At 36.1% G+C, this 14,334-nt stretch overlaps 2 protein-coding genes across 3 annotated transcripts in view; both read right to left on the reverse strand.

Annotated features, from left to right (window-relative positions):
• Window positions 1–14,334, reverse strand: part of LOC109076850 — a 472,477-nt gene that overhangs the window by 202,258 nt on the left and 255,885 nt on the right. The gene's annotated exons all lie outside the window — the stretch shown is intronic.
• The window catches only part of rbms2a (RNA binding motif, single stranded interacting protein 2a), a 40,863-nt gene that overhangs the window by 9,179 nt on the left and 17,350 nt on the right, over window positions 1–14,334 (reverse strand). Inside the window, exons 3-9 of the mRNA XM_042733413.1 lie at window positions 6,171–6,229; window positions 5,958–6,049; window positions 2,705–2,862; window positions 2,494–2,573; window positions 2,279–2,388; window positions 2,157–2,200; window positions 1,593–1,686 (exon numbers count right to left, since the gene is read on the reverse strand). Coding sequence (XP_042589347.1) covers window positions 1,593–1,686; window positions 2,157–2,200; window positions 2,279–2,388; window positions 2,494–2,573; window positions 2,705–2,862; window positions 5,958–6,049; window positions 6,171–6,229 — 637 coding nt within the window. The remainder of the gene's footprint in view (window positions 1–1,592; window positions 1,687–2,156; window positions 2,201–2,278; window positions 2,389–2,493; window positions 2,574–2,704; window positions 2,863–5,957; window positions 6,050–6,170; window positions 6,230–14,334) is intronic.

Genomic DNA, 14,334 nt, shown 5'->3' on the forward strand with positions numbered 1-14,334 from the left:
ATGAAAAAAAATCCCTTTAAGCCACATTAAGTGTCAAAGCTTTTGACACCGTTAATCACCAGAGTCTCCTGTCCACCCTCAGAAAGATGGACATCTCTGGAACCGCACTCCTGTGGTTTAAGTCCTACCTGTCAAGGAGGTCCTTCAGGGTGCCTTGGAGGGATGAGGTTTCTAAGTCACAAGTTTTTGCTACTGGGGCTCCTCAAGGCTCAGTTCTTGGACCACTTCTCTTCTCCAGCTACATGACGTCATTAGGATCTGTCATTCAGAAGCATGGCTTTTCCTATCACTGCTATGCTGATGACACTCAACTCTACTTCTCATTCCAACCAGATGACCCGACAGTAGCTGCTCGCATTGCAGCCTGTCTGAGAGACATTTCTAGCTGGATGAATGACCATCACCTTCAGCTCAACCTTACTAAGACAGAACTGCTTGTGGTTCCAGCAACCCATCGTTTCATCACAACTGCTCTATACAGCTGGGTTCATCAACCATAACTCCTTCCAGGATAGCCAGAAACCTAGGAGTAATGATCTATGATCAGTTAAGCTTCACAGACCATATTGCTACAACGGTCCAGTCCCGCAGATTTGCCTTATACAACATTAGGAAGATTAGACCCTTCCTGTCAGAGCAAGCCACACAACTTCTTGTCCAAGCTCTTGCTCTCTCCAGACTGGATTATTGTAATGCTTTCTTGGTGGGCCTTCCTGCATGTTCTATCAAGCCTCTGCAACTGATCAAGAATGCAGCAGAGAGAGTGGTCTTCAATGAGCCAAAAAAAGCTCAAGTTACTCCTCTCCTCATCAGGTTACACTGGCTACCAGTAGCCACTCGCATCAAATTCAAGGTACTTATGCTTGCCTACACGACAACCTCTAGCGCTGCACCAGTATACCTAAACTCACTAGTTCATTCTGCAAGTGACTGGCGCCTTGTGGTGCCATCCCAAAGAGGCACAAATTCACTCTCACTGACCTTTTCCTGGACTGTGCCCAGCTGTTGAAATGACCTCCCAATCTCAATTCGAACAGCTTTTTAGCCTTTAGTCATTTTCAAAAAACATCTAAAGACACATTTTTTTTTGCCAGCACCTGACCAACTAATACTAGCACTTACCTTTTCTATTCTATTCTATTCTATTCTATTCTATTCTATTCTATTCTATTCTATTCTATTCTATTCTTAAAAAAAAACAAAAAAAAACACCATAGCTACATGTACTGTGCTAGACTAACTGTGACTTGTCATGGCACTTGTATACTGTTGTTGATGCTACAAATGAATTGCAAAACTTGTAGTTTGTTCACTTTTTTTTTCTTTTGAATGATGATCTAAGCATTCATGGCTTGAAGCAAATATAAAATTGACAGGCCTGTGCTGCAGTTATACTGATGTTTCTGCTCTAGTCACATTACTGAGAACTATTTTGCTCTGACCTTATGAATGGTTTAAAAATAAATATTTTCAAGAATATTGCGCAATAATATTTGGTGAAAACAGTGCTGTATCACTGATATCTGTATCACATACAGAACATACAATTATGACACGCATAAAATCAATATCATTATCTTAATGCTACTCACCTGGTAGGATTGTACTTGTGAGGGCATGTAAGGAGACAGAGAGGACTGAGCGATCATTCTGTTTGGAGCAATGCTGTACGGAGTAGAATAAAACCTGAAAATAATAAGAAAAAACATGAGAAACACATTTTGTGACATTACATGTTCATTTAAAAAGCCATCGAGAGTTATTTTGAAGTACACAATTTTTGAGTAATTTAAGTCTTAAAGGGACAGTTCACCCCAAAATAAGAAAATTCTATCATCTATTCGCCTTCATTTTGTCACTCCAAACCCATGAGCTTTTCAATGGACTTTCATACACAAATGAATACATTTTTAATGAAACCTGAGAGAAGTAAAGTCCATGCAACCAAAACATTGATGCTTGAAAACCTTCATAAAGAGATCATCAAAGTAATTTATATGAATCCAGCGGTTTAATCCAAGTCTTCTGAGGATATGCACATATATAAATAAACATGCACTATATATGCACATATATAAATATGGTAAATAGAAATACTGATTTAAAGCACTTTAAAAATGAGACACATGAGTGTGAGGATGTCTCTCTGCGCTCACCCGTTCTGTAAGGCTGCTGGGTCATACGTGAGTGTCATTCCTCCCTGAACGTGGAAAGGAAAATGACAAATTTTATATAAAATGTGCAAGGTCTGTGTAATTCACAAAGAGAGCTCTCATACCGTTTCTCCATCTCTAGGCCAGGGTCGGCCGTTCTGAAGGTACTTTGTCTGGTTCTGCCGCTTCTTTTGTCCTCCGTCAGCAAACTTACATAACAACGGTTCTGTAGGTACTACAGGTGTAAGAAGCAAGAGGTTGTTTTTAAAGATTCATATATTTTATTGTTCCATAATCAATAATGAATTCTCTAATTTAATATAAATTATATTTAATCTACCTGGCACTCCAGGTGGGGTTTTGATATACTTTCCATTAAAATGCTGAATGATGGCTTCACATTTCTCCGTGGATTCCATCCTGTTATAAAAGACATGAATAAACAATTAAAAGGGTATTGTTTATGGGGATATATAGAGATGGAGCTCAGGTCAAAATACCAAATCAAAAACATCAGTAAATTCAAGTTCCGCCATACATTAATAAAGTACCTTGCAAATCCTACGCCTCTGCTGGTTCCGCTAGCGTCCCGTAAGATCCGAGTGGAAATAACCTGGCCGAAGGATTTGAGCATGGCCTCCAGCTCCTGCTCGTCCATGGACACGGGCAGGTTAGAGATGTACAGGTTGGTAGGGTCCTGTTCCTGTTGCTAGAAATAAACACGTAACATAAAATCAGTAAAATATTTCATCAAAAATAAAAAGTTTTTTCTACTTTTTCAGAGTGACAAGTTTACAGTAGCAATTTTACATTTTCCTTCATTCCTCACACTATTAGCAGTTTGATTTAAGAAACGTACATTGTAAAAAAAAGTAAATGTACTATTAATAGACTCATAAAGATAAAGACTCAATCATAACAGATTTTAATACAAGAGGGTTGGGTGCAATTATAACATTTTTAGCTGGCAGGAATAATGTGCTTTTAAGTGGGACTTAAATTATAATAATTTGAAACTGTTTAAGTACTATTTATTATTTTATACGGTATGTGACCCTGGAGCACACAACCAGTCGTAAGTCGCTGGGATACATTTGTAGCAATAGCCGACAATACATTGTATGGGACAAAATTATCCATTTTTCTTTTATGCCAAAAATCATTAGGATATTAAGTAAAGATATTGTTCCATGAAGATATTTTGTAAATTTTCTACCATATATATATATATATATATATATATATATATATATATATATATATATATATATATATATATATATATATATATATATATATATATATATATATATATATATATATATAACCTATTTTTTTATTAGTAAAAATAATATATAACATATATAATAAATAATATATCTCAAAACATAATTTTTTATTAGTAATATGCACTGCTAAGAACTTCATTTGGACAACTTTAAAGGCAATTTTCTCAATATTTAGATTTTTTTGTTATCTTATATTTTTTTGCACCTTCAGATTACAGATTTTCAAATAGTTGTATCTCGGCCAAATATTGTCCTATCCTAACAAACCATACATCAATGGAAAGCTTATTTATTAATTTATTCTCAATTTCAAAACATGTACACTTATGACTCTTTTAGTGGTCCAGGGTCACATATAGACCAGGAAATGGGTCGAAAAACATTGATAATCTAGATACTTAAATTATGGTTTTTCTTAAGATTAAATTTTTCCATTTACTCACAAAATTGTCACTATATCTCCCAATTATATATCTTAGTAAGATGATATTTCAATGCTTAGTTTTATGATTAAAGTTCTGTACTTTTAAAACATAGGCCTATAATGTAATGCAATACAGTGATGATTGAGAGACGAACAACTGAATGTTCCTAATCATATATGAACATGGTTTTTCTAAAAAAAACGATGTAAAAAATCAAGTAAAGCAAAGTTTCTTCAGTGCAATAAGTGTTCATGTTAAACATACTTTACATAAAAGTTGTTCCTAGATTTACTTAAAAAATCAGTAAAGATTGACTAAAGGTGGATGTTTTCTGAGCTACATAGAAAGGCCTTTAACTTGCTAAAAAAGTATGAACTATCAATCAGACAACAGAAGGCATGCAGTAGATTGTGTGTAAACAGGTTTAACAACAAAGTTTAGATTATGTTGATAATTTAGAGGCCTTAGAAATATGACAGACGCCACTCACAATCAGCGTTGTCACGTGACCCGGTCACAATGTAGCACAGTTCTGCTGGAAATGTTTTTTAATAGGTAACAGGCATTGTTTATTAAGTTGCTAGAATGATACTAAGTAGCTTTTCCATTTGGAACATGAACTCATGTAAACTGATTCTTGGCCTCTATGGAGCTGTGCAGTGATGCACTGAATTATGGCATAACCAGAATGTATTCTATTAGTCAGCATCCACTGTGTTTTATAGTTAACCTAAAACAGTTAAACAGGAGTACTTTGTTAAAATTGCTAGCAGAGAGAGATGACAAATGGATCAGTTCGTTTGACTGCACTTTATTTTAAAGGGGACGTTGTTACAGTGTAATTACTCAAATAAGTGCGGAGTAATATTAATTAACTTATGCATAATTTCCTGTTATTGCTATAGCAAGATCAGAATCAGAAAGAGCTTTAGTGCCGAGCGTGCTTACACACACAAGGAATTTGTCTTGATGACAGAAGCGTCCAGTGCACAGACGAGACACAGATAACAAGTGATTAAAAATAAAAATGTAAAAACAATACATAGACAAAAATACATAGTTTGTGCAACATTTGTAACTACATTAAAATGAAGTGTTATCATTTGTTCTTTCAATGAAATGGGTGCATGTTCACTGTATGGATGTATGCACAGTGTGTGTGTGTGTGTGTGTGTTTCCATGGGACCTTAGCACACTCCCGCATGTCGTACAAAAGGGAGTCTGGGAGACACAGAGGGATCAACTTCAAAAGACCACAACAAAGCCGTTCACAACACACACATACACACACCGCAACTAAATGGCAAACAATGCCACAAAACGTGCCAGAGAAAAGATTCAGACAGCCAAGAGACATATTGTGTCAAATATGTGTCAATTCCTCTTATCAGTGGGAATAAAGATGTGTGTGTGTGTATGATTAAACCTGCCAAACATTACCTAAGCAATGTAATCTAACCTAAATAAAAAACACAAAACATGACTCACTCCCAATATACACATCTATAGGTATCTGATAGTGGTATGTACATGTAAATATGCACACACTTTTAGTTTGGGGTAACTATATTTTACAGTGTTGCTCTGCATGTACAGCACTGTTTAAAAGTCTATACATTACATTTTGTAATTTTTTTAAATATGTCTCTCCTGCTCACCAAGATGTGCAAAGGTTTCTCTTTGGGTCAAACATAATAATACTAGACTTTCTATAAAAATAACAGAGGTTAACATGAGTTTGTGTGTGTTTCTGTTTGTGTGTATGAGAAGACGACATTAAATAGAGTCTCAAAACAACATTAACACCACACGGCCTGAGACTGTGTGCTGATGTGCACACTGTTTGACGTCTAAACTGCAGCGCTGCGGTGTGAACGCATGGAGACAGTGGAGGCACAGTGATTAATCAGGGCCGAACTGCTGGAACGGAAACACGTCAGTGGAGACACAGGTCTGAGAAACAACATTTCTAGGCATGATAGCTGGAATTCATGGAATAAACAAACATGACCTTCTCTCTGCACACTGCTGAAGCGTCAAACGCAATCAGAGGTTTGTGTGCTAAATGTTTTTTTTCTCTAAAAGTCTACCTTGGCCATCTGAGCTTGAACCCCGCTGGCCTTGAGCGCCGTCACAGCCTTCTGTGCTGCTGCAGGACTGTCAAAATCCACAAAGCCATAGCCTGCACACACACACACACAAATCAATACATAAAATCAAATACATTTGTGTCAAATGCTTAGGTTAGACATTGAGAATTAAAGAGTGATTCTCTCAAGAACATAAAGCCACTCTTCACCCACCTTTGCACTTGTTGGTAGTTTTGTCCAGAATAGCCTTGGTGGACACAATCTTTCCATACCTATGCAAAAAAAAAATTAATAATAATACGACTGTCATTATAAAATCGTACCACCACCTAACTTTTCAACGCTAGTGTACATGATATTACAACAAAGAAGCAAAAGTTTTCAAATATTTTGAAAAGCTGATTATTGTGTGACTTATAATGATCATGTATTGGCCTGAGAGAAATGAGTGAAAACACAACAGCATTTAGCCAATATTTCGTTTAATGTACATCATCTCTATGCAGTTTGAGCATGTTTGGCAAACGCTGGGATCATTCCTGAAATTACAACTTTTATTTCAACACCAAACATATTTTCCCATTTTTATAACCAACTCTTTAACTATCCTTTATGCTTTATCAAACTTCCCCATAAAGATGGCAGGGGAATCTCATATGACTCACATTTACAGTATTTCTGCATGTAAAGCTGGCCAAACACACTCCTCCCACGCTTGTGATTGACTATCTACTATATACAAAACTATATAGTGACAGTATTTATTAGTACTTTTGTGTAGATTACACAGACACACATAAATCATCATATATTATCATGACATAAATGAATAATGTATTAGATGAAGTGCACACATGTTTTGTGCTCTGGTGAGCTTCAGTGAGAGCAGACCACGGATGAAACCAGACTCCACTTCTGTCTCCTCCTCCAGCTCCTCTCTCTCTCTCTCTCTCTCTCTCTCTCTCTGGGTCTTAGTGCACACTGGTTTCACTGATTATGTGTGTGTGTGTTTTTTAATGTATTACACTCCAAATTAAATATTTTACCTAATTTACACTACCACTGTTTCATTTGTTTCTCAAATCCTAGAAGAATCTTGATCTAAAAGCTTATATCTAGATAAACATAAAGTGATAAGATTATATTTTTTTTTTACAAAATTTAGATTGAAATTTAATTTTAAATGTAATTTTAAAATTAAATTAAATTTTAAATTAAATTAAATTGAGCCCCCCCCCCCAACATGAAGTCTGTTGCTTCATAGTAATAACTTTTAAAATGTTCATCTTAAAGTCCTTCTAATCCTCGTTTAGACATCAGAGATAACTCTTCACCGCCTCTGGCAATACGCACAGACATTCCATTCTGTCTCAGACACTTTTCCGATCACGCTGACATGTGGGAAGCCTGACGTTCGGCCAGTTGGCACAGTGGAGTGCCGCTGGCAAAGCTGCTTTAAATGACTAAATGAAGCATAACTTTCTACACTGAGTACAAGTGTTGGAACAGAACAAGCGTTATTAACACACCGTTTGGCTGCTACAAGAACAACCTCGTCTGTCATGAGTTACTCACACCGCATCAAAAGGCCACTACGGTTCATTTACAAATCAGCTTTGGATTTTAAATTATTCAAAAGAGCCAGTCCCTGAGTATGATATTCTGCTGAAGGGCTGCAGTTAACATTCTGATCATTCATTTGATGATTATTTCTTTGATTGATTCCATATTAAACATCTTGCCAAAATCTTTCAAACAATGTGCAAACTAAAGTCAATATTATGTATGCTATACATTTATTTTGTTACATTTTTACTCACAAAATAATATATATATATATATATATATACACACACACACACACACACACTTTTTTTATTATTATTTCAGAGGCAGCAAAACCTATTTAAACAACAATTTTCAGTAATCTCAATAAAGTTAATGTTCATATTTGTAACAATATACTGGTTTTAAACTACATTAGGGTGAGAAAATTATGATTTTTAATTCAATTCATTTACTTTTTAAACTACCATTAGTAATCTCAATTTTCTTTTTCAAGAAAGTTAATGTTCAAAGGGGTATTTGTCACAATATACTGGAGTTTAATGACTACATTAGGGTGAGACATGATTTAAAGTGATTTTTAATTCAGTTCTTTAACCCTCTTAGAAATAGCTAAACCACGGCTTTCTTTTTGTAAAAACGGTCAGAGTAGTAAAATAAAATGCAAATAAAGTGTAATGCCATTAGCGCTAAAGATTATAGTTTTTTCTAAGGGGTAGTTAACCCAAAAATGCAAAATTTCTCCACAATAAAAGCACACTATAATGATAAAGACAAAGAAAAACGATATCGTTGGAATCACTTTCAAAAACGATTTTTTTCCAGCTGATGAACGATAAGAAAAAAATACAGCCAATCGAATCCATCCTGCTGTAACGAGCTGAGAATTTAAAGGACTAAATTTCTGAAAACAAATACAACAAAACCTTCCAAGCCATAAACACAAAAAACTTCATAACTATACTCATCCTACATCTTGTGAACGGGCCTTAATGATATTAATAAAAACAGTATTCTTCCACCAAACAATGTAGTTCCTCAGAAACAGTTGTGGTTCCAACAAAGTGGTTGCCCAGCAACACACAGAAGTAAACAAAGGTGTATGTTTGTAGTGTAATTTATAACAGCTTCGAATGTGTCTCAACCAATCAGAATCAAGGATCGGAACTATCCGTTTTATAATTTTCATTTTTGGGTGAACTGACCCTTTAAGCCCATGACAGTGAACATCGTTTTCTGAACAAATTATCAACAGAATGGGATGCTATCACACTATTACAATATCAGCGTGAGAGTGAGATAACATAGGACAAAGGGGACAAACCAAAACACAAGACAGAACAACATAAAAGAGGAAGTGCCTCTGTGACATACATCCTGTTGAACGGTTCAAAGGTAATCAGTCAAACACCTATCTGATTTTTTCATTAGGTTGTGTGTGTCCCACAAGGATGGTAATACCAGTAAATTTTTACCTTGTGGGGACATTTTTTAGGTCCCCATGAGGAAACAAGCTTATAAATCATACAGAATGAAGTGTTTTGAAAATCTAAAATTGCAGAAAGTTTCCTCTGAGGGGTAGGTTTAGGTGTAGGGTTGGTGTAGGGCGATAGAAAATACAGTCTGTTCAGTATCAAAACCATTACGCCTACTGAATGTCTCCATAAAACATGGAAACACAACGTGTGTGTGTGTGTGTGTGTGTGTGTGTGTGTGTGTGTGTGTGTGTGTGTGTGTGTGTGTGTGTGTGTGTGTGTGTGTGTGTGTGTGTGTGGAGAGAGACGTATGAGCCGCTACTGTTCAACCATGACCCAGTTGGCGTTGATTCGGTCCTTTCCGTCACACTCTCTGGTATTTGTTTCCCCTTTAAAGAATTTCCACTGACACTTCCTCACCTCTCACCCTCTCATCTTCTCCTCACTTCAGTCCAGTCTGCTGCACACCGCTCACCCCGATGGCTTTAACAAATCATCTACAGCCCAACTTCAGCACAAAGAAAAATGTCTGATGTAATTACAGATTTGCTTCTCAGTCAAACTCTGACAACAGAATTAATGTATCCCACACTCTAATTATGAAGCTGTGAAATCACTGACATATACCTGATGAATTGAGTAAATGAGTAAAAACTGAGTACACTTAAGGCTGATTTATACTTCTGCGTCATTGTCCACGTCGATGTGCAGTACACAGGCAAACCACTAGTCTGCAGTGTCCAGGGGCATGCTGCTTGTGTTACCCACAGTACCACGACAAAAGCTGAAGAAGAAGCGGCTCAGAGAAGCATCAGCCGTAACTGCAGCAAATAAGTATCAAATAACAGATAATTTATTCAAAACTACAAAAAAAGAGGACAACGGAACAGCAGAAGATTCTTTCAGTCTCCACAAGGACGTGCCATGACAGAACAACTGTTTGTCGCGAACAACAAAGTGATGTAATGCTAAGGTTTATAATAAAGGTTTATAATAAATGTTAAGACACTTTTTCTTTGCTTTGTTTTATTTTAAATAAAAAGGTGTAACATTAAAATATATTAAAGTGCAAAAAACACACACAAAACTCGAATACATAAGGAGGTAGAGGTACTAGCAGACCAATCACAGCCCTTGCGGTCCGCGTAGATTTGACGCGCTGTGACATTTCTGGAGAGGTGCACGTCTGGCTACGCCGTAGCCTGCACATACTACGCTCAACCTATGGCGTAGTTTCGATGCAGAAGTATAAATCAGCCTTTACACAACCCAAATGTTTTGAGAAAACTGATTCATGAACCAGTATTTATCAACAATATGAACTTGCATTATTTGAGTTCACTAAAAAATAAAACACATAGTCTATTCCAATTGCAAACACACAATCACTCCACAGACCTCATCCCAAAAATAAATGAAATATTAAAGTTGGCTAAACGTCTGATGCATATGGGACACAAAAGTGGAAACACCACAGTATCAAAAAAGTCACCACAATACTTGAATAATACAACATTACCTCCAGAAAACATTCTAGCATCCTTCACCACCCCACACACAAACAAAAAAAGACGTACCGCCAAACCACCTCACGAAAGAAGAAAGCCATAGTGTTTACAACTGTGACGAGGAGCGCTTATCAGGATCAACTAAACACTGGGTTTTCAAAAGTATGTGAAATATTTAAAGTTCACAGCATAGAATCTTTCAAATATGTCCGAGAGTTGATTGGTTGATTGGCTATTTGACATGTCAGTCAAACGGCCTCATGGGCGGGACCAATAAAACTGCCATGATTCCAGACCTTCAGATGTCAGTCTAAAGAGACTAATCGCTGCACACAGTTACTGCTGTTAAAATAAAGCAACATGTGTCTATATATATATATATATATATACACATATATACACACACACACACACACACACAACACTATGTTAATTTTGACGCTCTAGTGGTTAATAACAGAACTGCATGCATACTGCGGTAGAACATTCTAACCAGAGCTACTTCTCCAAATTTATGTCTATGGCGATTCACGCAGGTATGTGTTAATCTGCAGCGGTGATGACAAAAATGCGGTTTGGTAGATGAATTTATGATGTACTCACTCATTATTTACATTTTTGCAAATTTTGAACACAGAAAAAGTTACATAGTGTTGCTTTAATTCAGTTTATATGTTGGACTGCTCAACAAAAAGAGCTCTGTTGAAAGCTGCACAGAGCCACAGTGTTTAACTTATGAATGACTTATTTAGTTGTCTCTGCATATTAAGCTGTGACCGAAGTACATGATGCAAGCATTTAGCCGACTACACACCAAAACAACTAACAGACGCAGGTTTGTTCTAGACTGGTACATCCTTCATACAGCAGGAAAAGGCTGTTGGACAGACAGCATGTGACACCACAAATGGAGAGCTTTACACAGCTTACATCATCACGAAATTACCGTAAACTCCCATGATCCTAACCTACAGTCTCCCGTGCAAAAGCATACAGAACAGATACTGAGGCGGGACTCCCAGCAGTGAAACAGAAAGCAAAACTGACTAACTTTATTGTTAAACAAATAATGTGGATGAACTTCAGAAATATATTGAATTATAAAAAAATTAAACTATAAACATTTTATCTATTTAACACCAACACTAAAGAAATTCATATGTACCAAGATTATTCATTAAATTTAAGTTATTTTAGGCTGCTTTCAAGATAAGGAGAAACAAAGACGAGTAGGCCTACTGTATTTAAAAGAAAGTAGCTCATGTTCTGTTTAACTGCAGGATTACGAAGCACAGCACTGTGTTTGCGTTCTGAGAAATGGACGACTGTCGTCTGAATTTTTCCATAGCCTAAATACGGCCGTGCTGATGTTTGTGGAAAATCAGCATTAGACGTGGAATTTTTTTTTCTTTTCTCAGAAATGTTTAAGACCATCGTCACACTTTTCCAGTTAATCTCCAACAGAAGCAAGGCGTCAGCAGCTCTCTCGCCGCGGTGCTAACGCTGTCCCACATCTGAACTGAACTGAAGAATGTGTCTGTTTAAACATTAATGATAGGGTCTAAACAAAAAAAATCCTTACTTACATAAACAAAAAAAACCATCACCCAACCACCAAAAATCTAAAAAAATATTATACACAGACACAATTAACTTAACAGTGATAGGATTGTAATCAAAGCACACAATCAGGTTTAACATGCAAAGCTTCACATCGATGTATTGTGTTAGCTTACACTTCATAAAACCTCACCAATTCTCTACGGATATAAATTTAAATAAATAAATATAAAAGTAATAAAAGTAATAGCTGACCCTTGTAGTGTTGTGTGTGTATGTATGGAATTAGCTGAAAGACTGTGTAAAGTAGCTTGATGTAATATTTTAAAATAAAGCACTTGGCTTCATCACATGGCCACCTCAGAACAAAAAAATAAATAAAAATAACCATTTCCTTTCTGGCACTCCTATTCAGTTCATGTCTCCCGAATCTACCCTCATGTTTCCTATTTTGACCACAAATGGCTTGAGTTCAAACCTCAGAGCACACTGTAGTTTTCGCAACAACACATCCACAAAGGAAGATCTGAGATTTTTAGTCAGTAAACACATTACCAAGAAAGCTATCTGTTTGCGTGCAGTGAAGTTTATGGATGACGCGTCCAACTAAAGGGTTCTTTAAAAAAATAATAATAATAAAAATAAAAAAAGGGACACATATATATGTATCTTAAAAGTAGTCCTAAAAGTGGTGAATGCTGAAGTTCCTTCAGAGCAGTGAGAAGACCATCTTTTTATTTATTTCAAAAATACAGTTACTACAACATTACACTAGACATTATTGTCGCCAGAAATTATGATTTTTCAACACATATCGATGCTGAAATATCTGAAACTGTTTCAATGCTCTTTTTTCATGATCTGATGTTACTTCTTATCACAGAATGAAGGCAAAAATATATTATTTTATAGTATGCTATATGTAACACGTGCTATGTTGATTAGCCTTTTTTGATTAAGTCTTTTATGCATACTAAAAATACTTTTTTTTTCTTATAAAAATACCCAAGGTGGCTTGAAGAGCACAGATAAACAATATATTGCCACAATCGTGTGTTTATTGTCTTCATGTTTAATCAGTCAAAGCATTTCTATCTTCCTTTTATTAGATACAGTGATAGCTGGATGCCTCTGATACATATATAGAAATTATTTAAAGGTATAGTTCACCCAAAAATGAAAATCTGATGTTTACCTGCTTACCCACAGGGCATCCAAGATGTAGGTGACTTTGTTTCTTCAGTAGAACACAAATTATGATTTTTAACTCCAGCCGTTGCAGTCTCTCAGTCGTACAACATTTGGCAATGGTAACAGAATCTATGAGTAAAAAAAAAAAAAAAACATGCACAGAACAATCAAAATTAAACCCTGCGGCTTGATGTGTAAAGACACAAAACGATCGGTCTGTGCAAGAAACTGAACAGAATTTATATCGTGTTTTTTACCTCTGATTAACGCAACGTCTGAACTGTTAGAACTCTTGTGAACACCATTCACAGCAGCAGGCGCCTGAGACATCTTCTTCTTGCTTTATGGTGGATTGCAGACTTATAAGAGTATTACCGCCACCTATTTCTATTTCCTATGGACCATTGACACTCTATCTACAATCTCAGTTAGGAGTGTCAATGGTCCATTTGAGAGATAGGTTCAGTTTCTTGCACAGACCGATCGTTTTGTGTCTTTACACATCAATGTATCGTCACAAGCCGCAGGGTTTAATTTGGATTTTTCTGTGCATGTTTTTTTTTTCTCTCACAGATTCTGTTACCATTGCCATGCATTATATAGCTGAGAGACTGCAACGGATGGAGTTAAAAATCATAATTTGTGTTCTACTGAAGAAACAAAGTCACCTTCATCTTGGAAGCCCTGGGGGTAAGCAGATAAACATCAAATTTTCATTTTTGGGTGAACTATCCCTTTAAGGTATCATATTGAAGATAGATTCCAGCATCATGGCAACACTAGGCATATTAAATTTTTTATTTAAAAGCAGATAGATGACAAAACTTCCTCACTCAGATCATTTCAGACCCAATTTAATTTAATTCAGACCTGACAGAAAGTGGTGATATCAAAGCAGGTGTGTTCTTTACTCTAATCAGTCTTTCACTTTGAATATTGTAATTGAATTGGTTTTGAGAAATCTAAGTGTAAAGAAACTTTCAAAGCAACTGGCACTTTTGAAACATTGCTTCATGATGCTTTAAAACATTTGCGATTCTTTTGTTTCAAACCAATGGTTTGGAGACTGTATTAAAC

This window comes from Cyprinus carpio, chromosome B11, assembly GCF_018340385.1.
Source record: "Cyprinus carpio isolate SPL01 chromosome B11, ASM1834038v1, whole genome shotgun sequence".
Lineage (NCBI taxonomy): Eukaryota > Metazoa > Chordata > Actinopteri > Cypriniformes > Cyprinidae > Cyprinus > Cyprinus carpio.